General features: G+C 40.9%; 1 protein-coding gene across 1 annotated transcript in view; it reads left to right on the top strand.

Moving 5' to 3' along the window:
- SLC22A23 (solute carrier family 22 member 23) overlaps positions 1 to 26,830 on the top strand; it is a 180,629-nt gene that overhangs the window by 142,599 nt on the left and 11,200 nt on the right. The window contains exons 6-9 of the mRNA XM_034762240.1: positions 10,993 to 11,095; positions 15,010 to 15,242; positions 17,666 to 17,698; positions 18,386 to 18,509. Coding sequence (XP_034618131.1) covers positions 10,993 to 11,095; positions 15,010 to 15,242; positions 17,666 to 17,698; positions 18,386 to 18,509 — 493 coding nt within the window. The remainder of the gene's footprint in view (positions 1 to 10,992; positions 11,096 to 15,009; positions 15,243 to 17,665; positions 17,699 to 18,385; positions 18,510 to 26,830) is intronic.

The raw sequence follows: 26,830 nt of genomic DNA, 5'->3' as shown, positions 1-26,830 counted from the left end.
ATTATTGAAAGCAAAACAAAAAAACACACAACTTCCAAAACAAAATACACAATAGATCTTCCTCGTGTTGCTTAATGCACTGCTGGAAGGTGCTCAGATACTATACTGAAGAGGGTAGCCTGAGAACCTATATAGAATAGAATATCATGTCCTATGGAAAATATAATATGTAATCATGTAATTTAAAAACTGTATCTTAATGCATACACACAAGGGGGGTCAAATTAAAGGCACACGGGCAACTTTAAAATCAGCATATCCGAACTTCATACTACAGATGTTCCTTGGGTTACACAAACCCGACTTGCGCAAATCCAGACTTATGGAAAAAGTTCCGTAAGCTCTTTTTTTTTGCGTAATTGTCGAGTATACGTTCCCGACTTATGCAAAATTCGACTTACGCAAGGCGTTCCAGAACGGAACGCTTATGTAAGTCGGGGAGCATCTGTATTTGAATTTGCAACCTAAATAACCTTTTTTAACTGTAGTGGAAGGGCTGATTTGTGTGTTTAGTTTTGTATGTTTACAACTTGTATTCAGTTTAGAGAGCTGCATTGACTTGAAATCCTTTATTCATCTTATATTGTGTGATTATGGCATAGGGCTAAGGCATTATATTAATTAAAAACACAGTTATTTTTAATGTAATTTCCTGGGGGATTTTTTAAAAGGAAAAAGGTTAAAACAAATTCTGTCACATACAACTGTAACCTACAGGAGACATTTTAACAATATTTTCAGTGGAGGAAGATGAATTGTTAACTATCAGAATGGTTTTGTGGCTATTATTGTGCATATTCATAGCTAGTTACTTTTTCTCATCGATGGTCCCATAGCAGAGACACATAAATATGACTCCCTGTCATTCATTATTAAGAGGAAGCCTTACTTCTATGTGTGAGATATAAGAATGGCCATACTGGGTCAGACCAATGGCCCATCCTGCTCAGTATCCTCTTTTGACTGTGGCCAGTGCCAGGTGCTTCAGAGGAAATGAACAGAACAGGGCAAATTAACAAGTGATCATAGGATGACCAGACAGCAAATGTGAAAAATCAGGATGGGGGTGGAGGGGGGGGGTAATAGGAGCCTATATAAGAAAAAGACCCAAAAATCAGGACTGTCCCTATACAGTCGGGACATCTGGTCACTCTAAGTGATTCTTCCCCTGTCATCCAGTCCCAGCTTCTGGTAATCAGAGATTTATTGACACTCAGAGCATGGTTGCTTCCCTGACCATCTTGGCTAATAGCCATTGATAGATAAGTTCTTGGAGAATAGATACAATTATTTTCTGAACACATTATAATTTTGGCCTTCGCAACATCCCCCAGCAATGAGTTCCACAGGTTGGCTGTGCATTGTGTGACGAAGTACTTGTTTAGGTTTATTTTAATCCTGCTGCCTGCTGATTTCAATGGGTGGCCAATGGTTCTTGTATTATGAGAAAGCATAAATAACATTTCCTTATTAACTTTCTCCGTGCCATTCATGATTTTATAGACCTCTATCAAATCCCCCTAAGAGCATTTCTTGATGCTTTGGCTTTTGTCTCCATCTCTGGATACATCCATGCACACCAGCTGTCAATTAATATTGCTGATGTTACCCTTTCAAACTTAAGTCGAGATACTGTTAAGAAACAGGACACATCTGTTTCTGCCTCCTCACTGATGCCAATGCTATCTTTTTCTCTCTCCCTGAGCTTTTGTTTAATTTGTTTTGTTTTGTTTTAAACTATCCTGGCAGCCCCATATGTTAAGGTTTCCCTGTCTGCCGTGCTAGAGGGATGCATTATAGAAAACACTAGCAAGAGGGCAAAATGTTCTTAACTGAAAACCCTTATTTCTTTGCTTAGATTAGTGTTGTAGGTTAAATCAAGAGCGTGAGGGAGGATGTCAGAAAAGTCTTGGTTTTGAATGCTCAAAGAACCTGATCTGCATGTAAACTGTAGATTTCTGACTACACGGGTTAGTAAGCAGAGAAAAACAGATCATCATTGTGGTCGCCAAGGCAAATCCTAGAGAGCCATAGCCTCCTTGGAGACTCTGGATGCCATCCAGCTCCATCTCTAGCTAGGTCCTTAAGATGATCTGTCTGGATATTCAGTTTATGTTCATTGGCAAGCTTATTGTTCCACTAGAGCTTTTGGTGATCACGTGATTGCCAGCCATGTAGCGGCATTCCTTGGTAAACATACTTTGTGATTTGCTGGTCTTCCGTTCTAATAATACATCCATACCAAGAAAGCCGCCGAAAACAAACCAGTGCTGATGGAGGCAGTTGCTGAGTTCATCTACAAATATCTTCACTGCTGATCTTGTCCTGCCTCTTAATATGTAACAAGTGACAAACACAACAAAAACAAATTTTTTTTAAGTTGTTCTTCAGTCTTCTTTAGCACCCCCATTTCACTGACCTGCAACTGAGTTGGTATAATTGTGGTTTTATAGATCTGCAGCTTTGTAGTAACCTAGACGTCCCAGTGTCTCCACAGAGGCCGCTAAAAGAGCTGGAACTTGGCAGTTGCTGCTACTATAGGAATATTAGCATTTTTCCAACCTCCTCCAGCACTGTCTGTGATGCTTCCCAAGTAATTGAAAGTTGCCACTTGCTTGATCTCAATCCTGACATGTTAAAGCTGAGCTGGCTGTAATGGAGGCTGCTTGTTGATAATGGGCAGGGACTTAGTTTTTTCTGGGTTAATAACCAGCGCAATGTGTGTTGCTTCTTGCCAGAAGAGAGTGGCTCTTAGCTGCAGCGATTCACCAAACTGAGCCAGGGAGATGTCATTAGTGTAATTCGCTGTCTCAAAACAAACTGACGTTCAGCTCGACACCACCGAGAGTGCCTCATCAACCTTATCCATCAGCCAGTCAGTGGCAATATTGAGCAATGATGGTGACAAGATGCAGCCTTGCCAAACTTCTGTGGGAAATACGGACCCATGCCGTGTATCTGCCACTGATGCAAACACAGCTTTCTGTTCTATTCTAGGGCTCCTCTGTCAATGACAGTATCTTTCCAGGAATGCTGTATCAACTCATGACATCCCACAAACTTGATCGATGCACTGACTCAGAGACCTGACAGAAGTCTATAAAAAGTGCAGCACATGGCTTACTAAATTCAGCCATCTTCTCAAAAAGCTGTCTCTGGGTAAAGATCTGGCTGAAAGTGGAGGGACCAGGTCCGAAACTGCATTGAGTATCCCAGCCTTTGCCCCACAGTGCATCGCTGATTCAAGACACAAATTCAGAAGCAAAGACATTCCCTGGGACCAATAACAGTGTAATTCTTTTAGCTGCTACAATTGGCCGTATCACCCTGTTTGGACAGAGGCAGAATAACACCCTTCTTCTAGTCATTGAGGATGATGATAGCGTGTTAGATGGTCTGGAAGAATATGAAGCTGTGGCACAATGCTCTCCTCTGTTACCATACAGGGTCGGTGGGTTCACATCATGAGGGCGTTTCTACTGAAGCTGACTGACCACCCTGTGACAATCCGCTCCAGTGTCCTTGAAGCTGAAAAGGTCAAGGGTTTGTGTCTGCCACTGGGGCAAAAATGACCAATGAAAACCTGGTCATCAGTGCAAAAGGGCCATCCTGGTATCTTGCATGTTGGCAGCAAATGAGGAAAGCAGATGCTTCTGCTTTATGTTTTAAGTGTCGAGTGAAGGATGGGCAATAAGCTTGTACTTATACACAACAGGTGTCAGGGGCAGCGTCTCAATATTGGTGCAGAAATTCCATATTTTCATTTTTCCTATTGTTGAGCTGTCCGCCAGTCTATTTTAACTGCCTTGTCTTCCAGCGGAAAAGACAGAGTATAGCTTTGCTTTAGCTAGGATCCCATTGTCTCTCAATATTCTGACTCACTATATTATCACACATAGCCCTGTGTGACAGAATTACACAATACATCTAAATGATAGACTGCTTCCGTAGGTCCCTAGCAATGAAAATGTGACGCAATCTGCAGCTGGAAAACCCACTGTAATTCTGCTTGTATGTTTCCATCAAATTAATATGTGCAACACAACAGATCATTACAGCAACTACTTTAGTCACAGAAATGCCCTGAGGAAGTTCGTGAATGCTGATTCTTTATTATGGAGCTTATAAGTGGGCGAACTAGTTTTCAGGTGGAGGGGGAAACTCCTTGGACTTGAATTTCAGTCCAAACAGTGAACAGATTCTGAGCCCTTTGTAAATTTCATGTTGTTCACACTATTTGGTGCAAGTCCTCATCTGTCCACTTGCTGATGACACTGCGACTCAAACTGCCTCTGTGTGCACCTGAAACAAAGCCTATTGAAGTCAATGGGAAGATGGACCACATGATGAAAAAAAGTAAGGGGCAGAAGAATTAGAACCCCCTGGAAATTCACACAATAGAGCCCCTCGGGTGAATTAACCTCTTAAAGGATCTCTCTGAAGGAATAAATGGAATGATTTGACAGCAGTCCCATCCACACCTGTAAAGGTACGCAGTCAGGGCAGCAAAACCTCATATAAGGTACATCTGCCCCAGAGCTGGAGGCATAATTTGCATTCTTTGATCACGCTATGTAGCCACTGCAGCACGAGGGGCTAGCCGCCCAACTATGAAACTAGGGTTTCAGATGGGCTCATACTCGGGTTGGCTATCCCATTCCGCCACTCAGACAGTTGTGGTTATGCTTCTATTTTTATCATGCTAGCTCAATCAGAGCTAGCGTGGGTATATGTACCCAAGCTGGAAATTATACCTCCAGCTCCAGTGTAGACTTAGCCATAATCAACAGTGTCAAAAGCAGCTGAAAAGTCTAGGTACATTGGCAAAGACATCTGATCCTAAGTTATCAGTATGAGGACAACCTTAACCAACAAGACCAGCACAGTCTCACGGCCATAACTGCACCAAAAAACAAACTAATGAGAAAAAACAAGCTTATCTGATGACTCTAGATGACTGCAAATTTGCATTGCTCCAGCCTTCTCAGTAGCCTTGCACAGAGAGGTAATCTGGTGTTCGTTATAAGCTATACTTTTCTGAGAGACAGAATAAAGGAGAAAACTCCTCCTCTTCTGATATTTTTATTTTTCATTGCTTAACAGCCACCTTGATTTTTGCCAGGAACAGTTTGTTTCATGAAGATATTTTGCCTTTACAAATCATATTGTCACCACCAATTAGACATACTAATTAGAGTTGATTTGAAAAATGAAAAACTAGTTCACAAAGAATTTGAAATTTCTAAGTTCTTTTCATTTCAAACTTTATAATCACCCCTTTTTCTTGATTTTTTTTTTTTTAATCAAAAAAACATTGTCGACATTTTTGTTTACTAAAACCCTGTTTTTATACATGGAATATCTCTAAGCATGGTGATAACATTTTTATAATTTTGATAAACTTTATTAAAATGTAACCTTTTTTCACAATAAAGGAATATTGTGACAGTGTTAACAGGAAAAATTTTGCATTCAAAGAAGTAAATTTTTTATGGGAAAATCTTCCACCAGAACCAATCCAAGTGTTTCCTTTGGTGAGGCATACAAACAACCTGCATTTCAGGCTAGCTAAAGACAAGTTGTTTTTAACCAAAGAAGACTGTAAATCACAAGGAAGCATATAGATGACAGATCATCTTGAGGAAGGAGGAGAGGAACGGTTTGTGGAGGGATTTTGAAGTCACAAAACTCCATTGTGCCTGTACATTATTAAAGGATTGTATTCATTTTAAATAGTTTGTATATTGTGGTGATAGGATACACTCTACACTTGAGACAAAGGGCCAGATCCTCAGCTCATGTAAATCGCATAATTCCATTGAAGTCACTAGAAGTGCACTGATTTACACCATGTCAGGATCTAGACCATTATTTATAGTTAAGTAAAAGGTGACTACATCACTGTTTTAGTTTATGCTCTGCTATGGGCTACTTGAAAGTCTATACTGGTAAATGTCTTAGTTTCAGACCTGATGCTTCCATGGAAACCTGCCTTTGTGTGTGTTTCTTTTTGTATATGGTGACGGAGACACTTTTGTAAATTCCTTGATTAAAAAATAACTACTTGACCAGACTGAATAACAAAAGTCCCTTCTTTACTTATCTCTGAATGAAAATCTAATCTGGAATGCCTCTCTTGACATTCAGGAGGCATATGTTCATTTCCAAGATATGGCCCATCAGCATAAGAGAGTTGAAAAAATACTTAGTGTACAGGGAAAAAATGCAGATAGCAGAGAGTGAGTAATCCAATTGGAAATGAGAACTTGCAGGGAGTTCCATGTGACTCAGAAAAATAGGTGAAATTTGCAGCCTATTTCTAAATCACAGGAGCAGAATTGCTTCTGAAATAATATGCATTCCTTAGTCCATTCAGATGTATTACTATGATGATATAATGATGACAAATGCTGTATGTCAGTAGAGTTCCATATGTGCTATTTGGTTGTTTTTCAGTTGTAGGAAGCTACATTTAAAAAAAAAACGTGCAAAGTCAAACACTCAAAAGTTAGGAATAGATTGCCTGTGCAGCCTTAATTTGGCCTCCTTGTGTTTGTGCTATGAAACAATCTTTAATTACATGATCACAAGTTATTTTTTCCACAGGACCCTTGCCTCACTCAGTGCACAGGATGGATGATTCTCCTGGAATGAAGCTGTTGTCTGTAGGATCCCTACCTCATTTGTTGCAGAAGTTGGAAGGTGTGTAGTGAATGAGGCAGAGGATTGCAGGAGGAGAAAGAACAGTGTCATGATTAAGGCAGCTGAATGCTGCCCTGAAGCATTGGATTTATCCCTGTTTCTGCCACAGAGTTCCTCTGTGATTCTGGCCAAGGCACTTAAGCCAAACTTTTCACTGGTGGCCATTAATTGTGTGTTCCTCTTTTTCTGGGTGTCTGGCTTGATACCCTGGGTTCTGATTTACAGATGAGCTGAGCATTATCAGCTGTAGCTTAAGTTAATGGGAGCTATGATTTGAGCATGGAATGTGCTATATAATGCTAAGTACTCTGAAAAATCAAGGCCTAAGTTTTTTTCCAGTGGGCACCAAAAATGGTGGATATCTTTGACAATTTCAGCCTAAAACTCTGTGCTTCAGTTTCCCATCCATAAAATGGGGGTGGTAATACCCCTAGGCTCACTGAAAAGTTGTAAAGATAATTTCATTCGTCTTTGTGAAGAGTTCAGGTGCTCTGGTGAGAGCACCGTAGAAATGCCCACAAGGAAACTAATAATTTTGTATTCAATACAGGGTTTGGATGATGTGCATGAAATAAGGCCTAAGGCCACACATTGAACAAGGAGGATAAAAAGAAATATTAAATAACCCCCCCATTCACTGCATAAAGAGGAAATCTTGTGGAAAAAAATATCATGTGATCATGTAATTAAAGACTGTATCATAATGCATACACACAAGGGGACTGAATTAAGGTTGCAAGTGAAACCTTTAATGCGGCACTTCCTAACGTGTGTTTGGAACCTTAATGTTCTTTAACATTGATTTTAAAAAATGTAATTTACTACAGATGGGCATCATGGGCTAATAAAATTAATACAAGATAGGGAGTCAGGAACCCTAGAGTTGTAATCCTATCTCTGCCACTGACTAGCTGTTTGGTAAGCAGATTACTTTCCCTCTCTGTGCCTCAGATCTCCCTCCTGCAAAATGGGTTTTGTGCGGATTAGTTCTCTGTAAAATACTTTGATAGTGAAAAGAGCTGTGAAAGTGTTTAAATGTTATTGCTACTAACATTTGAAAGTGTAAGGTATGCATGTCCCCCTCCAGGGCTCTAGAATCAAACCATGCCCATGGACTACAGGTGGTTTTGAATGTCCTTTTGCTGGGCTTTGGTTGACAAGCTTTGCTTCTTTCTCTTTGTCACAAGGCAGAAGGTAAGAGGTAGGTTAAAAGCATTATAGATTTTGGGTTGGTAATAATGGGCTCAAATTAATTTAATCTGAAAGCAGCACGTCTGAAATGCAGAGAATCCCATGAAAATTCAACAGCTTCAAAGTTTGTACAGAGGAATCGGAGGCTGATTTATTTTTTTTCATGAGGCCGTTATAGTTCCTAATGAATAGTTCTAGTTTCCACTGAAGTTATAAAGAGCTTCCTTGTTCATCATTTTCCTGCTCTTTCCCTGAGTGGAAATGTTACAAATAGTGATGCTGTGGAGAACAGGAAGGCATATAATGGGGTTGTGAGTGATGAGTAAAGGAAGCTTCTTCTCCCTCATACCCAACATCCTAATGAAGCAATAAAAACTGAAATGTTAAATGCAGGTTGTTTTTAATTGGGGAAATCCAGTGCAGAATCATCAAGTAAATATCTGTGTTTATTCTGTTGCAATATACCTATGATGATAATGGCTTTTTACAATCTGTGATCTGAAATACCAGCTATTTGTTTCTGGTTGATTTTAAGATGACATTGACCTATAAAACTTAAATGATCTGGGATCTACTTAAGTAACAGACCAGTCCTACTCAGACCTCAGTGATTCAGGAGCCAAATTAGCGATCAACATTACCCCAAAAAGCTACAATAGTGTAAATTAAACCGTATGAAAGGGATATATAAAATGTTATCAACTACAATTGGTTAATAACGTAGTAAAAGCATTCTGATTGGTTAATAATTTAAATCACACAAGGTTTTCATATCATGTGCTGCAAAGAGCCACAGGAGATGCATTAAAGAGCCACTTGCGGCTCGAGATCCTCAGTCTGAGTATCACTGTAATAGACCATCGCTATCCCCATGACCTACTACTACACTTAGTCAGTCGAGGCACCTTAGATAGAGCCTTGTTGGTGTAAAAGAGAGGGGGCTACAGGCAGGCTGTTCTTCTTCAGGACTTAGTAAATTGGTTTGTTTATGTATTTTTAAGAGTTTGCCAAGGGCTCCTAGAGTTCGGGGGGGGGGGGGTACTTTTTTGTTTACTGTAGTATAAACTTACATGGGAAGTCAATACTGTAGTTGGAGAGTCTTTGCAGGCTGGGTAGCTAATCTGTTGCTATCAATTAGAGCTTGAATGTAAATCAACCGTGCTCCCTACTTGGAGAATATCTGGTTATAAATATGAACTATGCAGGGGAGGAAAATGTAAAAATAATAGAGTGGGAAAGGGTAGATGACTTTGAAGCTTACTGAGAGTATTTCATTTGTTTGCAATCCAGTGACTGTAACCTCTGCATCTGAAATTTTAGTGCTAATAGTCGTTAGCACTAAAGTCTCATTTAGAGAGGATAATTGGCTGGGTTTGTGACTGGAGCATTTTACTGGGTGCTGTGCATATGCTCAGGTCTGCAGTTTGAGGTTGTCGGAGAAAACCTACTTCCACAAGGTTGTGTGTTCAGATGGTGCAACCACATCTGGAATATATTGCAGGGTGTCCTCATCATAACAAACCAGAGAGAGTTTGGAGAAAAACAACAAAGTGGGAGGATTAGGAGAGTTTGAGAAGATTGATACATAAGGAAATATTGACAGGATTGAGTATGTGTAGCATGTATGAGTGATGATTAATAAGGGAGATAATGGTCTACAAATATCTAAAGAGTGTAAAAATCAGGAATGGAGAGGAATTATTTGGAATGGTATAAGAGGTATGATTGAGTTAATATCATCCCATTAAGAGAGGCAAAATTTAAGCTAGAGATCCGCAAAAATATATTGACCATTAGATCCACTAAAACTCTAAAATAGTCTCCCAAAGAAAGAGGTGGGAAGTGCCTTTTGCTTGAGAAATTTAAAACTAGACTGGACAAAGCATTAAAAATGCACTGAGGGAGCAATCCTGTACTAGCAGGGGACCGTCTTTTTTCTTGTGTTTCTACAGAACCTCGCACACTGTGGTCCCTAGTTGCTAGCGTAATACAAATAATTATTATGAATAATATGACCAACTTACTTTTTTCTGATCTCTGTATTTTGTGATTCTGTCATCTGGTGAGTTCTGCTGCATTTTGTGGATTAGCAATTGAAAAATTTCAAATGTAATTATGAGAACAGCGTGACAGCATCCTCATATCTCTTTCCTTTAAAATGTCTCTCATAGTTAATGTTTGAACTCTTGCCTAGTGTATCTGTGGGCAGTGAAGAACATCGATAATTAGATTACAAAATAGCATTTCTCTATTTGTGTGGGGGGGATTTTCCATGCAAAAGTTAGATTTTCCAGATAATAGCAGACACGTCTGTTCTTTGTTTGTCCCTCTTCTCCCCCACCCCATTACCTTCATTTTCTTTACTTCCCCAGTGGTTTTCATTCATCTTCTTTTATCCTGAATCCCTTTAAAAGGTTGCGGAAGATGGAGGTACTAGAGACAGCCAGACTGTTAATATATATATGAAGTGAGCTGATGCAAACTACTGCGGGAGGCTGGGTTGCAGTCTTATAAGCAGTCAGTACATATTGTGACTAGTCCAAGACTTTTTGGGTGACTTTTTGAATGCATAAATAGGGAAATCTTGAGTAGGAGTAGAGAGGTTATTTTACCTCTCTATTTGGCACTGATGGGACTATGTTGATAAATTGGAGAGGGTTCAGAAAAGAGTCACAAGAATGATTAAAGGATTAGAAAACAGTGTTGCTGATTAGGACTAAATACACCAAAACCTCTGCTAGTGTATCAGGCAACCTGACATCTCTCAAGGACCATCCATCTACATTCCATCCCTAACTCCCCAATTTTTATTTTTATTTTTGCATACATTTTTTAAATTGTGAGTAGCATTGGAATCTGCAGGGAGCCACATGCAGCCCTCCAAGACTGCAGAGAGGATCAACAACACATGGAAGGATAAGAGAAAAACAAATCAAGGAGTGAGTGAGAGTGTGTAGGGTGTGCATCCCCAGAGCTCTGAGACAGGAGGGGAGGAGAACCCTACTGTCCCTCTTCCCAGAACATCCAGAATAAAATCTGAAATCCACTGGCTACTCTGCTCCCCCACTACCAAGAGAATGACCTTCTGTTTTGTTTCAGAGCTGGAGAAGGAGCTTACCAGGAGGCCCAAGAAGGTCTGCATTGTTAAAGTGGTGGGAACCAGGAACCTGTGGAAAAACATTGTAGTATTGTGTGTGAACTCGTAAGTCCAACATATTCCTGTCAAGTATGTTGAATGTTTTCTCTGTTGGTAAACTGAAAGTAGATGTGGACGGTGATGAAAATATGGAGGCTCTTCTGCCCCATTACAGGACCCTTAACCCAGTGTCTTAGAGAGCTGATCTTTGATAAGAAGAGTGAGCTCTACCAGAAGAGTGATCTCGTGTAGAAGCTTAAGGAAGTAGTCATCTGACATTTTAAGCTGTGGCGCAAAAAGCATAAGGTGCTTTCTTGGGAATGGTAGCTGTGCAAGTGCATTGTTGTGTCCGTGACCAACTGTATATTTCTGACTTGCACAAACTTGCTACTCTGGGTAGGATTTTCCGAATGACAAGAGCACAAGTTCCATTGACTTTCACATGAATTCCACCCTCCTCTCCCAGTTTCAACAGGACTTGTGCTCCTAAGTCACTTAGGATACATCTACACAGAGTTTTAAAATCATGGTCGCGAGTCTCAGGCCCTGAGTCTACAGACTGGGGCTCATGTCACAGTGCTAAAAACAACTGTGTAGATGTTTGGACTCAGCTGTAGCTCAGGCTCAGAAACCCAAGGAGAGGAGTGGGCTTTTGAGGCTGAGCTCCAGTCCAAGCTGCAACGTCTGCACTGCTGTTTTCAGCACCGTAGCACAAGCTCCAGTCTGTACACCTGGGCTCTGAGACTCACTGCCACAGGGTTTAAAACACAGTGTAGATGTACCCATAGGTGCTTTTGAAAATCCCACTTTATACCTCCAATGGATAATGTCAAGGAAGCAGATCAATCCGAACTGGTTAATGTCTTTGGTGCATTCAATGGTGTCCTTTTTAAATTTAAACCAAATTGTTCAGTAGTTTCGTGTTGGGTCTTGTAAGTTTCTCTCAAGTGAGATGTCAAGCTGTAGATTTCCATTATCCTGGATTAAAATTAATGGCTACCAGTTTAATTTGCATGTCTTAAATTATCTGGGAGGTAGAGGGGAACAAGTGAGGTGAAAAGTCCAAGGATATTGCCATCTTATCCTGACTTTATTTCAAATAAAGCACAAGGGAAAGGAGGAAATAAGCACATATGGTTGATTTGAATGTAATCAATTGCAGAATTATAACACTGTCTGCATAATTTATGTACAATCTGTTTAACATTTTCTAAAATGTAATGGATTAATTTGGCAAAGAAAGAAGTTGCCTGGCAATAAATACTAAGCTGTGGCCTGTATAGCAGCTGACCATGATGTCCTGAAAATTGGACAGAAAGGACTTCAGTTCCTCCAAATCATTAAAGGGGTATACAGGGAAAGTGCACTTTTTCAAACACAATAGTGTGACACCTACATTCTCAGGCCTCAATCTGGCAAATATCTACATGAGTGAAGTTAAGCATGTGCTTAAGTGTTTGCAGGATCAGGCCCTGATTGAGAGTTATTTCACACAAAACTGGGAGAGCTTCTCAAGTGTGTAATAAAAGTAAATGTACGGTCTTGAATTCTATTTCAAAATTCCCTAACTACTTTTGAGGGTGGGGAAGGGAACAGGGGAAAGTGAGGGGGCAACGATAGTGGTGTTTCCTAGTATGTCAATTATATAAAGTGCCCATTTGGATCATCTGTGTGATTTTTAAATTGGGATGGAGTGGTGGTAGTAAAACCAGAAATTGCCTAGAAAAATTATGTGTAGAAATGTATGTTCCCTGCCCATAGTTGGAATTTCCACTTGATTTTAGGGCCCCAACCTGTAATCTTCACTCACATGAGAGGTTAGTGACTATGATTATGAATTGCAGCATTAGATCAACTGATCCTGCCTGGGTGAGGCCCATTGATTCTAAAGATCTGTCTGTGCTGAATCAGTTGCCTGATCAGCGCCTTAATTTACAGTGTCAGTTGGTGAAAGAAGTGGTGGGCTTTTAATAACCACTGCGGTGGCCTCATGCATTTTGGAGCAATTTTTTTGCTGCTAGACCGAGTTTATAGCTACAGTAACTCAAGTGGATTTATGAACATTGTCTCTGTATGAATTCCCCCCTCACCCACCCCACTTTTAATTAGACTTGTTTGGAAATTCCCAAGACCAGAATAAAAGCAACACAAAGGATGATTTTTGGGCCATTGTCAGTGGAGAAGTTTTGCATTCTTTGAAGACTGTGAATCAAATTTGTGTTTATCAGACAGATCTCAAGTTTATTTTAGTGAAAGAAGAGCCTATTTTTCATCATTATTATTATTATTATTTATGATTCCTCCTGCATCATGTAGTCTGTCCTGAGATTCAGGCAGGTGTGAATTTTGGGAAAAATAAGACATTTCAGGGGAGAAAGAGGAAATTTTTTTCAGGGCACGTTGATTTATTTAAAAAAAAAAAAAAAAGGCAACTGTTTGAATCTCCTCAGAATTGTAGGATGTTAGAATAAATCCCAGGGATGTGGATTAAAGGGAAGAGCACAGGTAATAAATTGTATAATGAATTCATTTATCTCATGGGCCTTCCGTTTATCACCTGGATATCATCTCTGCATATATTTGTGTAATATATTAGTGTTGTCTAGTTGCGTATTAAATAGTGATTGTAAGATAGCAAGCACCAGAATTAAGACAGAAAATAAATTATGTACCGATTATTCTGTAGATTTTGGAAGCAAATGAAATTTTGTACAAGAATAAACAACTCCGTGTCCTGTAGTGCATTCTGTCAGTGTAAAACATGTCAATTCTGCAATTCCAAATGGTGCACGTTTCTGTCTTGGCTTTCATTGACTGGTCTGCTATGCACAGGGCTGTCATTCATGTAGCTGTTATAAGTCCCCACCGTTTGTTTATTTAAAAAAACAAAAAAAGCTTTCTGTAGTTTGGTTTCCATAAAAATTGTTTTGAAATCCTGAAATTAAGTAGGATAGATGGTGTAACATACTAGCCATTCATTCTGGAGACCTAGGCCCAAATGTGGCTTAATGATGCAGATATGGAATGAATTTGGCAATATTTAGTCTGCTCCTTAGTTACTGTAGCAGGTCCACATTACCTAAATGCTACAGAATTTGCCACAGATATGAGGCCCTTTTCTGGGAGAGGTGTAGCACTAAAATACACCAGTAGCTCTGTCAGCGCATGAAATGATTTTACATTGCACTAAGGTCTGGCACTATCCAGATGAATCTCACCACACCCACCATTTATTTTTTTAATAAATATTTGAAACAGAGGAGAAATGGTCAATAGAGGAACCTGTTTTCATGTAAAAAATAAGTGGAAGAAATTGATACTGAAGTATGGCATGAATCACAATTCAAGCCATAGATTTTCTGTTTCCTAACAGTCATAGTAACAAATTAAATACAGGTTCAGTATGTCACTTTAAATATTCATTTTAAAAGTTATTTTGGCAGCAGCACTACCTTGGGGAGTGAAGTTACTATCTATGGTGTGATCTGTTTTGTATTAAGCTTCCTTGCTGCCCAGCCATACAGCCCTTCTTCATAAAACTGATCACAGCAGAACTCATTCTAAAGGCCATGGGTCAGATGTTAGATCGTAACAGATGTCTATTAAATTAATCTGAAGGCAGCTTCTGATTGGTTTTCATGACTGATTTCAGGTTGCTTCCAATCACATAATAAAAATGTAATCTCACATGGTTTGATTTGGGAACTGCTGTGGCTTAGCGCCTATTAGAATCAGGTCAGTTGATCACAAGTCTTTTGGTTTGGTCAATTTTTGATCATTGTTTATTTGTATTACAGTAGAACCTTGAGGCCTCACAGGAGATCCAGCCCCCAGTGGGCTCGGTGTTGTATAGGCTTAGTAAGAGAAGTCCCTGTCTCAAAGAGTTTGTTTTTCCTTTTCTTTCCAGCTCCTTGTTGCATTGCAATATTTGCCTGCCTGTTCAGAAGTGGTCTCCCATTGTCCCTTTCTGTCTCCTCCAGGCTGACCGGGTTTGGGATACATCACTGCTTTGCAAAAAGCATGATGGGTCATGAAATGAAGAACTCGAATCCCCACCATTTCTATACAGACTACTATACCATGGCAGGGATTGCTCTGGCATCCTGTCTGGCTATGTGCCCCGTCGTTGGGTTTCTAGGGCGAAGAGGAGGACTGTTGCTGTTCATGATTCTGACAGCTCTGGCATCGCTTCTACAGTTAGGCCTTCTCAACTGTAAGTGAGGGCATAAGTGACTTGCACCTTGATACTGGTCAGAGAGCATTAACTTGCATAGCTGCATGAGGCCTTGAATCAATGGCTGTTCTCAACTGACGTATGGAAAAACACCTGTCTGTTGCAGAACAGAAGAGCAGTAAATCAGCTCTCTGTGGATGGTGCAGATTCACATGCTGTACAATCCCATTGAAAGCAATAGGGAATGTAAGTCACTGTAGATTTGGGCCCATTCTCTATACATATTCAACTACAATGAAACTCTTTTGTTCTCCCTCCAATTTCCCTTTTATTCTTTCAGTTCATTGTTCTAGGTGCAGGGATTTATTCCTGTAGCAGAGCTCAGGGCTAGTCACCCACGCTGAGAAGAATTAAAAACAGAGTGGATTTCAATCTCTGATGATGTGTCAAAATTGATTGTCTGGGTTTTAAAAGGAAAAAAAAAAGTTTGTGTTGTCTTAAGAGAATGCGTGGAAATGGCATATAATTTTTACCAGATTTTTTTTTTTCTCCAAGGAGGCTCTAAAGGAAATTGGTTTCCCATTCTTGGTTCCCTCCTCTTTCTTAGATTTTCTAACCTGCAATGAGCCTGCTTAGGAAGTTGAATTGATTGATGGCAGAGTCCCAAAATTTCCATCCTCTTATAATTGCAAAAGAGGCAGTCTCTCTAGCAGAGACAAGAACAGTGAATACCAGTCTATCATATTACGATGATAATATATCACAGTCTCCAATTTATACCCCCCAGTCCATGTACCTGGAAGGTTACTGGCACAAACATGGGAGTCAGGGATCACGTGTTCTGTGTGCCCTGGCTGAGTCATGAGGCATCCATGGTCTACATATTCTCTGAGGCATAGGGAGGGGCCCTTTGGAAGAGTTGATTTTTCCTTAATGGTCCATCAACCATGGCTCACTGGTCTTGATGTAAATCTGTCTTGTGGGTGTTACCCAGGAACACAATATGTTTGAGATATAGCAAAGATTCATAACTTCACATACAATGATAATACACGCATATAAACAGGGTAACATTGTTCAACAGATTACAACTTTTCCAATGACACCTTAAAAGGCGTGCTTTGCATAAGATTTATCACAATTGTGCAACACTGTTGATACATCAGTGGTGATATGTAAACATGGTCATCTTCCTTTTAAAACAGCGTCACAATAATACTCTGCATAATGATGAACTACAAAAAGCATGCCTTTGAAGAAACAGAATTATGATAGTTCGATTACAACTATTTCTAAATTATTTTTGTTCTGCTGTGTTCCATTCATAACTTTGAAGATGGACATAGAGAATTAATGAGAATTAATGTCATGCCCATGTTAAACCCTTCTGTTCCCACCTGCTGAGAGCAACCGAAAGTCAACAAGAGGTGCAACTTATTGTCATTGCTGCACTTCTTAACATATTGGGCTTTTCAGATGTGCCCCATCATATACTGTTTGCCCTTTGTCCCCCTCCCATTTCTAAAAACTGCCCATACAAAAATAGGAGGAAAAGGCAGCCTTGAACTCTGGAACAGCTTGTATCCTTCCACTGCGGTCTCTCCCCCTCCGTCACATCCCACCATCACTCCTTATAGGCAGCTAGGCAATGGTTTGAAGAGAAATGAATGGCCATGCTGTTTGTATAATTTGTTAAAGGGTGTGTGTGTGTGTGTGTGTGTGTGTGTGTGTGTGTGTGTGTGTGTGNGTGTGTGTGTGCACGCACGCGTGTCTTGTAAGGCCTCTGTCAGGGATTTCCTTCCAGATTTCAGGGTTTCTCCTGAGTCAGAACTTCTCTAAGCTCTCTGGAGTAACCCAGCTGCTAGGGTGTTCTGCCAGGCTTGCATAACTATTGTTCTGCTTTTTATGTAGCATTTTAGTGCCGGGTAGGAACGTGGGCCAAAAAGCAGTTTGTGAATAATTTTAAACACTGTAAACTCGCTTTGGATTTTGGCAAGGGAAAAAGATGTGTTTTAGCAACGCAGGGATGCTGATTGTAATGGTTTCCTTCTCTAACTAAAGCCCCTGTGGTCATTCCCTCAGGGTTACAGCAAAGCATGACTGCAGTTTCTTTTCCGCCTTTTTTTACCAACAAAGAGACTTCTGTTTAATTTGAGTGCTAATTCTGGTTCTTTTCAAATGATGTACCACTGTGCGTTTATTATCATCATCTCATTAGAATTCCGTCCTCCAGTTGGGAATAGGCCTGGAAATTGCATGCCGTGTCAAACTGGTTTTGAAAGACTATTCCAATCCAGTCGTGATACTGAAAGGAAATAGTATGGGGAGGAGGTGGAGGGCTGCAGTTTGGTTTGGTGTGGCGGGAGGGTGTTGTGTGTTTGTTTTTCACTTTGAATAAATCACACATTTAACTCTCTCTCTCTCTCTCATTTTAATTTATCTTTTGTGGTCTGTGGATCCAGTGATTGGAAAATATAGTCAACTTCCAGACTCAGGTACTGTTTACAAATGTCTATGCTGTGTGCACTCTGAGTGGGTGTATCTGAAAGGCCAGAGTCGCTGAGGATACAGAGCCTGATTGCAGTAACTGCTAGTGTTCATGTGCAAGGTTGCTGTTGAGCTCAATGTCCTAGGACTCTTCTTGTAGAGCTAGCTGCTCATTTTTACAGGTCCTGTTCAATGCACCTGTGGGTCTGATCAGTTGCAATATAAGGATTTTTTCTGTAAGCCTGTGGTAGAGATGAGAACATTTTATTTGTATCTTCCTCTATTGCAGCATCTGCACTGACTCAACCACAGAACTGTATTAGGTCATGATTAATTCTGGTTGTCTCCATACAGCTACCAGATTTGGGTGGGAAATGTCCAGTGCCTGAAAAATTGTTTGGAGACATTTCTTGAGCTTTACCACTTTGTGATGGCTGTTGATAACAAAGTTGGAGATTGTCTGTTTACTGCTATTTTTTGGAAATATGTTATGACATTTTTATTTATGTTTTGGGTAGTTGGTACATGGCTTATTAAATATTGATTTAAATAAATGTTGGGGGAGGAGACTCAAACTTGCATCTAAGGCAAATGAGTGACTTACTATGGTATTCTTGTTTTATTTCTTGGGGACCATATACTGATTGTGCTGAGCTCAATTTCCATGTGCATGTGTCTGTCTGACTGTCTAACAGGTATGAGTGACAGCGTCAAGGACAAATTCTCTACTGCATTTTCCATTGTGGGTATGTTTTCTTCGCATGCTGTTGGAAGTCTTAGTGTTTTCTTCTGTGCTGAAATCACACCAACAGTAATAAGGTAAGACCTCCACACTTCCCACCTTGGTGTGGGGAACCAGTTCAGATGTCCTTACTTTATTAATCATGTATTGTGTAATGCATACTTTTATTTATGCAAGGTGAAATCTCTAATAATCTGATACTGTCCAACGGACTCTGGGATGTTCTGTAGTTTGAGAAGTCTCTTGGGAGCTACTTTGCATATAAATAGAGATTTATTTACATTGCTTCAGTTTCACCCTTTCTCCCATCATGATAATTCAATATTTTAATTAACAACTTGGATGATGGAATGAAGAGAATGCTTAAAAAATTTGCAGATGACACCTAGCTGGGAGAGGTTGAAAGAACTTTGGGGGACAGGATTAGAATTCAAAAATATCTTGCTAAATTGGACAATTGGTCTGACATCGGTAAGATGAAATTCAATAAGATGAGTGCAAAGTACTTCACTTAGGAAGTAAAAATCAAACACACACATACAAAATGGGAATAACTGGCTAGCCAGTAGTATTGCAGAAAAGGATCTGGGGGTTCTCCGTGTCCACCAAGTGTAGGACAAGAAGTAATCATCTCTGTTTGCAGGAAGGAAGATTTAGGTTAGATATTAGGGAAAATTGTCTAATTATAAGGGTCGTTAAGTACTGGAATAGTTTACCAAGGGAGGCTGTAGAATCTCCATCATTGGAGATTTTAAAGAACAGGTTAGACAAACAACTAGGTGTAGGCATACTTTATCCTGACTCAGCATGGGGGGATTGGCTAGATGACCTCTTGAAGTACCTTCCAGCCTTACTTTTCTATGATTCTTGATTTATGAACAATACTTTTTACATTAAGAATCGCATGAGGCGTTGTAGCTATAATTTTGTTTGATCTCCAGTTCTTCCACTGTGTTGTGCTTCAGTTTTCTTGCGGGCTGTGAAATGATTGTGTGCATGCTAAAAAGTGAAGCCTGTGCTTATGTGCTTTGCTGAATCGGAGTATAACAATTAAATTATGCTGTTGCCACTTGGTTTAATAAAAAGTACCTCTCAGTATCCCCAGGGGTTTGTGAAAGTAGTAAACACATGCATGCATAGGTGCCAACTTTTACTTTTCCCCGGGGATGCTCCACTTCCTCTCTGTCTGAGGCCCCGCCCCCACTCTGCTTCTCCTCAAGGTGCCACCCCCACTCTGCCTCTTCCTGGCCTTGCCCTGCCCCCTCCCTGAGGCACCACATTTGCTCTGCCTCTTCCTCCCCCTCTGCACCTCCCTCCCCCAAAGCCTCACCATCGCTCCACCTCTTCCCGCTCACACTCCGCCCCCTCCCCGAGGCCCCCGCCCACCCACCGCTTGCTGGTCTCTGCCCTCCCTCCACCCCATTCCAAGCTGCCAAACAGCTGTAGCTGGTGGGTGCTGAGCACCCACTATTTTTTTTCCATGGATGCTCCAGCCCCAGAGCACCCACGAGTAAGCGCTTATGCATGCATGCATCTCAAGTCTGCACCCAGGCCATTGAGAGAGAAGTTTGTGCTGGCCCTGTGTCTGTGTTCTAAAGGGGGAATAGGCACAAGCAGCCCTGCTTCCGTCCAGTGAAAGCTGCATCCAAAATTCAGTGGCAGGTTGGTGAAGAAAAGAGGGGGGCAACCAGTGCAGCTAGCAGTGATAACAGCCCCAGAGGTGATGTCAGTGGAACTGCACCTTTCAAAGGTGTATCATTTCCCTCTGCATTCATCCCCTCTCCTCCAGCACCAGTGGTAGCATTATGCCTTTCAAAGGCTGTTTAGTGGTCTGCCTCTCCCCTCAACTCCCCAACACAGGCCTATCTTAAAGGAGTCAAATATTTGCCCTAAATATGGCCTTTGATATCCTTGATAATAGTGAAAATGGGAAGGGGTCTTTTCTGGGAATTTTCCCAGCCATTTCTTTGCAATATCAGTTTCCATTTCATTTATTAAAAAGAAGAACAGGAGTACTTGTGGCACCTTAGAGACTAACAAATTTATTAGAGCATAAGCTTTCGTGGACTACAGCCCACTTCTTCGGATGCATATAGAATGGAACATATAATGAGGAGATATATATACACACATACAGAGAGCATAAACAGGTGGGAGTTGTCTTACCAACTCTGAGAGGCCAATTAATTAAGAGAAAAAAAACTTTTGAAGTGATAATCAAGCTAGCCGAGTACAGACAGTGTGATAAGAAGTGTGAGAGTACTTACAAGGGGAGATAGAGTCAACGTTTGTAATGGCTCAGCCATTCCCAGTCCTTATTTAAACCGGAGTTGATTGTGTCTAGTTTGCATATCAATTCTAGCTCTGCAGTCTCTCTTTGGAGTCTGTTTTTGAAGTTTTTCTGTTGTAATATAGCCACCCGCAGGTCTGTCACTGAATGACCAGACAGGTTAAAGTGTTCTCCCACTGGTTTTTGAGTATTTTGATTCCTGATGTCAGATTTGTGTCCATTAATTCTTTTGCGTAGAGACTGTCCGGTTTGGCCAATGTACATGGCAGAGGGGCATTGCTGGCACATGATGGCATATATCACATTGGTAGATGTGCAGGTGAACGAGCCCCTGATGGTATGGCTGATGTGATTAGGTCCTATGATGATGTCACTTGAATAGATATGTGGACAGAGTTGGCATCGGGGTTTGTTACAAGGATAGGTTCCTGGGTTAGTGGTTTTGTTCAGTGATGTGTGGTTGCTGGTGAGTATTTGCTTTAGGTTGGGGGGTTGTCTGTAAGCGAGGACAGGTCTGTCTCCCAAGATCTGTGAGAGTAAAGGATCATCTTTCAGGATAGGTTGTAGATCTCTGATGATGCGCTGGAGAGGTTTTAGTTGGGGGCTGAAGGTGACAGCTAGTGGTGTTCTGTTATTTTCTTTGTTGGGCCTGTCTTTTAGGAGGTGACTTCTGGGTACTCGTCTGGCTCTGTCAATCTGTTTTTTCACTTCAGCAGGTGGGTATTGTAGTTTTAAGAATGCTTGATAGAGATCTTGTAGGTGCTTGTCTCTATCCGAGGGATTGGAGCAAATGCGGTTATATCTTAGAGCTTGGCTGTAGACAATGGATCGTGTGGTGTGTCCTGGATGGAAGCTGGAGGCATGTAGTTAAGTGTAGCGGTCAGTAGGTTTCCGGTATAGGGTGGTATTGATGTGACCATCGCTTATTAGCACAGTAGTGTCCAGGAAATGGACCGCTTGTGTGGATTGATCTAGGCTGAGGTTGATGGTGGGATGGAAATTATTGAAATCATGGTGAAATTCCTCAAGGGCTTCTTTTCCATGGGTCCAGATGATGAAGATGTCATCAATGTAGCGCAAGTAGAGTAGGGGCGTTAGGGGACGAGAGCTAAGGAAGCGTTGTTCTAAGTCGGCCATAAAAATGTTGGCATATTGTGGGGCCATGCGGGTACCCATAGCAGTGCCGCTGACTTGAAGGTATATATTGTCCCCGAATGTGAAATAGTTGTGGGTGAGGACAAAATCACAAAGTTCAGCCACCAGGTTAGCTGTGACATTATCAGGGATACTGTTCCTGATAGCTTGTAGTCCACAGGAACAAATCCGTACAGACACATGCCTAGAACCCCGACCAGGGGTATTCTATTTGCTACCCAAGATCCATAAACCTGGATATCCTGGACGCCCCATCATCTCAGGCATTGGCACCCTAACATCAGGCTTGTCTGGTTATGTAGACTCTCTCCTAAGACCCTACGCTACCAGCACTCCCAGCTATCTTCGAGACACCACTGACTTCCTGAGGAAACTACAATCCATCGGTGATCTTCCAGAAAACACCATCCTGGCCACTATGGACGTAGAAGCCCTCTACACCAATATTCCACACAAAGATGGACTACAAGCTATCAGGAACAGTATCCCTGATAATGTCACAGCTAACCTGGTGGCTGAACTTTGTGATTTTGTCCTCACCCACAACTATTTCACATTCGGGGACAATATATACCTTCAAGTCAGCGGCACTGCTATGGGTACCCGCATGGCCCCACAATATGCCAACATTTTTATGGCCGACTTAGAACAACGCTTCCTTAGCTCTCGTCCCCTAACGCCCCTACTCTACTTGCGCTACATTGATGACATCTTCATCATCTGGACCCATGGAAAAGAAGCCCTTGAGGAATTTCACCATGATTTCAATAATTTCCATCCCACCATCAACCTCAGCCTAGATCAATCCACACAAGCGGTCCATTTCCTGGACACTACTGTGCTAATAAGCGATGGTCACATCAATACCACCCTATACCGGAAACCTACTGACCGCTACACTTAACTACATGCCTCCAGCTTCCATCCAGGACACACCACACGATCCATTGTCTACAGCCAAGCTCTAAGATATAACCGCATTTGCTCCAATCCCTCGGATAGAGACAAGCACCTACAAGATCTCTATCAAGCATTCTTAAAACTACAATACCCACCTGCTGAAGTGAAAAAACAGATTGACAGAGCCAGACGAGTACCCAGAAGTCACCTCCTAAAAGACAGGCCCAACAAAGAAAATAACAGAACACCACTAGCTGTCACCTTCAGCCCCCAACTAAAACCTCTCCAGCGCATCATCAGAGATCTACAACCTATCCTGAAAGATGATCCTTTACTCTCACAGATCTTGGGAGACAGACCTGTCCTCGCTTACAGACAACCCCCCAACCTAAAGCAAATACTCACCAGCAACCACACATCACTGAACAAAACCACTAACCCAGGAACCTATCCTTGTAACAAACCCCGATGCCAACTCTGTCCACATATCTATTCAAGTGACATCATCATAGGACCTAATCACATCAGCCATACCATCAGGGGCTCGTTCACCTGCACATCTACCAATGTGATATATGCCATCATGTGCCAGCAATGCCCCTCTGCCATGTACATTGGCCAAACCGGACAGTCTCTACGCAAAAGAATTAATGGACACAAATCTGACATCAGGAATCAAAATACTCAAAAACCAGTGGGAGAACACTTTAACCTGTCTGGTCATTCAGTGACAGACCTGCGGGTGGCTATATTACAACAGAAAAACTTCAAAAACAGACTCCAAAGAGAGACTGCAGAGCTAGAATTGATATGCAAACTAGACACAATCAACTCCGGTTTAAATAAGGACTGGGAATGGCTGAGCCATTACAAACGTTGACTCTATCTCCCCTTGTAAGTACTCTCACACTTCTTATCACACTGTCTGTACTCGGCTAGCTTGATTATCACTTCAAAAGTTTTTTTTCTCTTAATTAATTGGCCTCTCAGAGTTGGTAAGACAACTCCCACCTGTTTATGCTCTCTGTATGTGTGTATATATATCTCCTCATTATATGTTCCATTCTATATGCATCCGAAGAAGTGGGCTGTAGTCCACGAAAGCTTATGCTCTAATAAATTTGTTAGTCTCTAAGGTGCCACAAGTACTCCTGTTCTTCTTTTTGCGGATACAGACTAACACGGCTGTTACTCTGAAACTTGTCATTTCATTTATTCACTTCTTATAACAGCATAATCTCATGCACTGTACATAGACTGCATTTGTACGTTCTGGATAACGGTTGCAATAGTGCCAAAACGATTTAGGTGTTTTAGGTCCCATTGACTTTCAATTGGATTTAGGCTCTTTAAAAAGGGAAGGGGGTAAGGGGGGGGCGGAGAAGAGAGAGAGAAAAAACTTTCCAAAGTGAAATGTCCTTACAATATTTTGTCATCTGTGTAGCAAAGGGTCAAACCTTTCCTTTTTTAATTCAGTGTTGTTTTTTCCAGCTATGTGGCTTGAGGTACATATTTCACAGATGACCTCATTTTGGCAGGGGAAGCTGTTAGTGGTAGAGAAGAGTGTGTAAGCTAGTTTGAATCATTACTAGCTTTTGCTTGTGAAGCAAAACTCATCTGAAGCAAAACTCACCTTTTGTTTGCTATCATAACTATGAAAGGGTTATTTTAGGACATCATTACAATAGGTTGTGTTCTCTAGTTAGTTTTCCCTAAGTTACAGATGAAAATGTTTGAACCTTAGTTATTTTTCTCACAAGAGATGATAAAGTGAAAAAGATTTTCTAGTTATTCATTAAATTAAAAATTTAAAGGGATACATCAACATGTAATCAAGTCCAGTTATTTTTTTTAAGTTGTTTCAGGAACGGTGACTGTTTTTTTACTCTTTGCTGATTTTTATGGTTTTACAATAGATTTTTCTTTTTTTAAATGTTCTCCCTGTTATGTGAAAGAACTAAACAGAGGGAACTGAATGACTATGCAGAACAAACAGCTAAATGTTGTCAAATGCACAAAGCAAACCAAAAATGTCCTTTTCCTCTAATCCCACACCAAAGGTTCTTAAGCAAAATAAGCAGTCATGGGATAAGTGGAAAGGTCCTCTCAGGGATCAGTAACTGGTTAAAACACGGGGAACAAAGGGTGGGAATAATTGGCCAGTTTTCACATTGGAGAGAGGTAAATAGGGCCCCCAAGGATCTGTACTGGGACCTGTGCTGTTCACACCCTTTTCCAGATCATTTATAAATATATTGAACAGTGATGTGGCAAAATTGGCAGAAGATATAAAATTACCCAAGAACGTTAAACCCAAAGATGACTGTGAAAAGGGATCTCACAAAACTGGGTGACAGGGCAACAAAATGGCAGATGAAATTCAATGTTTATAAGTGCAAAGTAGCACACATTGGAAAACATAATCCCAACAACACATACAAAATGATCGGGTCAAAATTAGCTGTTATTACTCAAGAAACAACCCTTGGAATCATCATGGAGAGTTCTCTGAAAACATCTGCTCAATGTGCAGTGTCAGTCAAAAAAGCGAACAAAATGTTAGGAACTAGTAGGGAAGGGATGAAACTCTCATGCTCTGGTTTTGACTGCCAGAAGCTGGGACTGGACAGTTCTGTCCATTTCCTCTGACGCATCTGGCACTGGCCACTGTCAGGATGCTGGATGAACCGTTGCTCTGAGCCAGTATTACCGTTCTTATATTCTTAACACATTTCAGACAGAAGTGTGATTGCTAAGCTGATGATATGCCTTTGCTCTGGTGTCATGAAATAGGCATCTGGCCACTTCTCCCTCATGCCCTTTACGGCAATTGTCTTTATTAAATACCACCCATAATGCATTGCATTTTGGCAGAGCATCTTATTTTCAGGACTTGACCTATGCTCAACTGATGCTCCAATCAGAGTCTTGTGGGAGGGCATAGTAAGGGAATTGGGGGAGTCACTGGGTTTTTCAAACTAATTCTTTATTCATATTTTGTTTGTGAGAAAAAATAGTATCAATATTAAGGTGCTTACAAGTAGGTTGGCTGTTGTGTGATTGCTACCATGACAATCAGTAGCATTTGTCAGCACTTCTACACTGTTTTTAAAAAGCAAAAGGTCGTTTTTGAATAGCCCCAACATCAGGTTCCAAGAATTTATCTTTTCCTGCTAGAATCTACAATATATGTTCCAGAGACATAAAGACTCCCAGGAATAACACACACATTTATTGTTGAGACCCTTATTACCCTGACATCTTAATGCTGGTCAGCCCTGATTTCACACTGCTAAGCACTAAAGCATCATTGAAGAGTTCTAATTCCTTGTGCCAAGGAGTTCATTAAAAAGCTCCTTTCAAACACTGAACTAAAGCACTAAATGAAGCTGAAAATCCTCCTCCAATAAGCATGATGACCGAGCCAGTGAGGGTTGTGCTACTTACCAAAGAGACCAAGATTTTAGAAAGAAGTTGATTGGGGAGACTTTCGTTTTTCTCCCTTCTTCCCCTCCCCCGCCAGTTTCTAAAAGATGGAGAACCGTACCTGTTGTTAGGCCCCGGGGGATAGGGAGTAACTATGTATTGCTTGGCCTTGGCATTGCTAATTTTTCTGTTAGTTTGTGTACTGCTTTCCCCTCCCTACTGATAGCAGCAGTGAAGAGAAAAGGTATGTGGGAGGAATAGTGGGGATTTTAGCCATCAGCCACTGTCCACTGATGGCTCTAACTTCCCAGTGGAGATGAGGGGAGATTGCGGAGGTTAAAATCAAATAATCACATCAGGATTCTAAATCACAGCACTTCACACAGTGGAGTAAGACTGGGGCTCTAAGGCTCAACTGCAATATGAATAAATAATCTTTTCAATAATTGAAGGGGTTTTTTGTTCTCTGCCCCATTGTCACATCAGACCGCTTGCATTAGAAAGGGTCAAACACTTGAGAAAAACTAAGATGGGATTAAAATTGCTCTTTTATGCTTCTAAATATTATAGAGAGGTGCAAGCCATATTCCTGGGTTTAGTTTCACTTCAGTGAAGAATTTGAGATAA

This window comes from Trachemys scripta, chromosome 2 (genome assembly GCF_013100865.1).
Source record: "Trachemys scripta elegans isolate TJP31775 chromosome 2, CAS_Tse_1.0, whole genome shotgun sequence".
Classification (NCBI taxonomy): Eukaryota; Metazoa; Chordata; order Testudines; family Emydidae; genus Trachemys; species Trachemys scripta.
Note: the sequence above shows the minus strand (reverse complement) of the source record. Positions and strands in the feature narration are given on the sequence as shown.